The 2,503-nt window shown below is 39.3% G+C and overlaps 1 protein-coding gene across 2 annotated transcripts in view; it reads right to left on the bottom strand.

Annotated features, from left to right (window-relative positions):
* Positions 1–2,503, bottom strand: part of ano2b (anoctamin 2b) — a 105,632-nt gene that overhangs the window by 98,979 nt on the left and 4,150 nt on the right. For both annotated transcript variants that reach the window (XM_014018451.1, XM_014018452.1), the window contains exon 2: positions 939–1,135. In XM_014018451.1, the coding sequence (XP_013873905.1) occupies positions 939–1,135 (197 nt within the window). The remainder of the gene's footprint in view (positions 1–938; positions 1,136–2,503) is intronic.

Here is a 2,503-nt window from a genome sequence, read left to right as displayed (position 1 = left end):
GATGGATGGATGGATGGATGGATGGATGGATGGATGGATGGATGGATGGATGGATGGCTAAGGTTATATATTATTCTGAAATTGCAGCTTTTTGCAGACTGGTGAACCTCTGCCCATTCTTAGAGATTCAGTCTCTCCAACTCAGGGATGGGCMATCCTGGTCCTCTATCCAAAACACCTGATACAAATGGGTGATAAACAAGCTTCTGTAGAACATGAAGAGGTAATTCAGTAACTGAATAAGGTGTGTTGGAGCAGGGAAACAAGTAAAACATGCAGGATAGCAGCCCTAGGACCACRAGTGCCCATTCTTGCTATAACTTGTTATTTTTATACCAGGTCCTTTCACTGACTTGTTRCCAATTAGATTATTAGTATTTTGTTTCCCCTGCCCCACTTTTGTTTGATGTGTTGCTGTCAAATGTTTCAAAAWACTTTATCTTTCGAATTAATCATACTTTTTTAGCTGAAGAATTTCATACTTTTATTATGTTCCACWGTAAATAAAAAAATATGGGTTTATGAGATTTGTAAATCATTGCAATCTGTGTTATTTACATTTTTACAACATCCTAATTTTTTCWAAATTGTTAGATTTATCGGATCTTYTCATTAACAATTTTGGAGCTTGTTTTCGTAAAGGCAGTTTTACCTCCTTCTGTCCTCCTGCAGAATGAACCAAACTTTTTGTATAATGGCACAAACACAATAAACCCTAAAAATGATTGCCTCCTTCATTACTACAGCGTGACATCTGAAGTCATTTTAATGAGACSTAGTGCTAAACTCAAAATGTTGCAATGCTATGCAACATTGCACTGACAGGAAACATCCCATCTTTAKCTCCGTTCAACAAGCTGCTGAGTGTTTTATGAATACTGTGTCACCCGAACSTAAACCTCAGAAGTCTAAGTTTCAGACTGGTTTCTAAAAAGTACCTGCAGCAGATGTTGGGACTCCTCACCCCAGGGCTCCTCCTTGAAAGTATTGGGCTCCAGGAGGTTGTAGGGCATGGGCTTCATGCCGATCCCAGACATGTCTCTGCCCAGGTGGTACAGGGCATCGCTGTGGATGGACGAGGACTCGCTGAGCGCTGTGGATGATTGGCAGAAGCCGGCACCATTGGACCATGGCTCTAGAAGATAGAGATTTTACAAAGTYCAGGTCAGAATCYKGATTAAACATGTGGTCAGGGGTAGATTTTTTGTTTATTGTCAAATTCCCAAGCTTCATCTCTTGATGGATTTCCAAACTGTCTTAAAGAAAACCATAATGATTTTCCATCATACAGTGATGATATGGTTGATTATTTCTTTGTTGTAACACTTAYTGACAATAAATCTTAYAACAWAGGAAARTGTGTTTATGTCWGCTAAATGGTACCATATTTATAAGRAAAATGCATTTGTGGGTTGAGTAGCAGAGTTGAGTATGTGTTGTACCATGAAAAACTTACCCCCAGTACCACACAGATTTTTCTACTGTCCACTTTTATTTTGAGCTGCTTGTACCCCAGCTGCTGACAATCAGGTGCCTGACTGGCACCTGATTGTCACTGTGCAACCGGTGGAAATTCCACATCTCCACAGTCTGGAACAAAAACTCTATCTTTCAAGATGACAATGCTCACCCCTACAGATTGGGGTTTATCAGAGACAACCTCCAGAACTGGGAGTGACATAGTAAATCCAATTAAACAGCTGTGGGAATGTGATCAWCACAGTCACACTGGCTGATCTGTGACAAATGCTGCCTGAAAAATGTCATGCCATCCCACAACAGTGTGTGATCAAACAGAGCATNTGTGGCTATTTAGGGGGTAATTCCCAGATTTTTCAACAGTATAATTTATCACAAAGAAGCATTGTTGCAACAAATAAATAATCAACTAAAATTAATTCTAAAAGTAATTCTTTATTATCTGGGCATCCAAAAAACTCTTTAAGGAGTCTTCAGTTAAAAAGGCTGCTGCTAGAGTTCTAATAAGAGTTGGAAGGGGAGACCATATTTCTCCAGTTCTAGCTTCTCTCCACTGGCTCCCTGACAAATTCAGAATAGAATTTAAAATATTACTCCTAACATACAAAGCTCTCAACAACCAAGCTCCATCATATATTAAAGATCTTATTGTTCCATACTCTCTTAACAGAGCACTTCGCTCTCAGACTGCAGGTTTACTTGTGGTTCCTAGAGATGGGAGGGAGAGCTTTCAGTTATCAAGCTCCTCTCTTGTGGAACCAACTTACAGTTTCTGTCCGTGAGGCTGACACTTTTAAAATTAGACTGAAGACTTTCCTTTTTGATAAATCCTATAGTTAGACTTAGGTTTCCTGAATTATTCTTCATTTCTGCTGCTATAGACTTAGACTCCTGGAGCACAAACAGCACATTTCCTCACCCTGCTGCTGACTTTAATCTCTCTTCTCTACATGTTTATTGTAATTATTTCTATCAATAACATGTTTTTTCTTTGTCTCTTTATCAGAAGTAGGTGCACCTGGAC

Source organism: Austrofundulus limnaeus, unplaced genomic scaffold (genome assembly GCF_001266775.1).
Source record: "Austrofundulus limnaeus strain Quisiro unplaced genomic scaffold, Austrofundulus_limnaeus-1.0 Scaffold193, whole genome shotgun sequence".
Classification (NCBI taxonomy): domain Eukaryota; kingdom Metazoa; phylum Chordata; class Actinopteri; order Cyprinodontiformes; family Rivulidae; genus Austrofundulus; species Austrofundulus limnaeus.
Note: the sequence above shows the minus strand (reverse complement) of the source record. Positions and strands in the feature narration are given on the sequence as shown.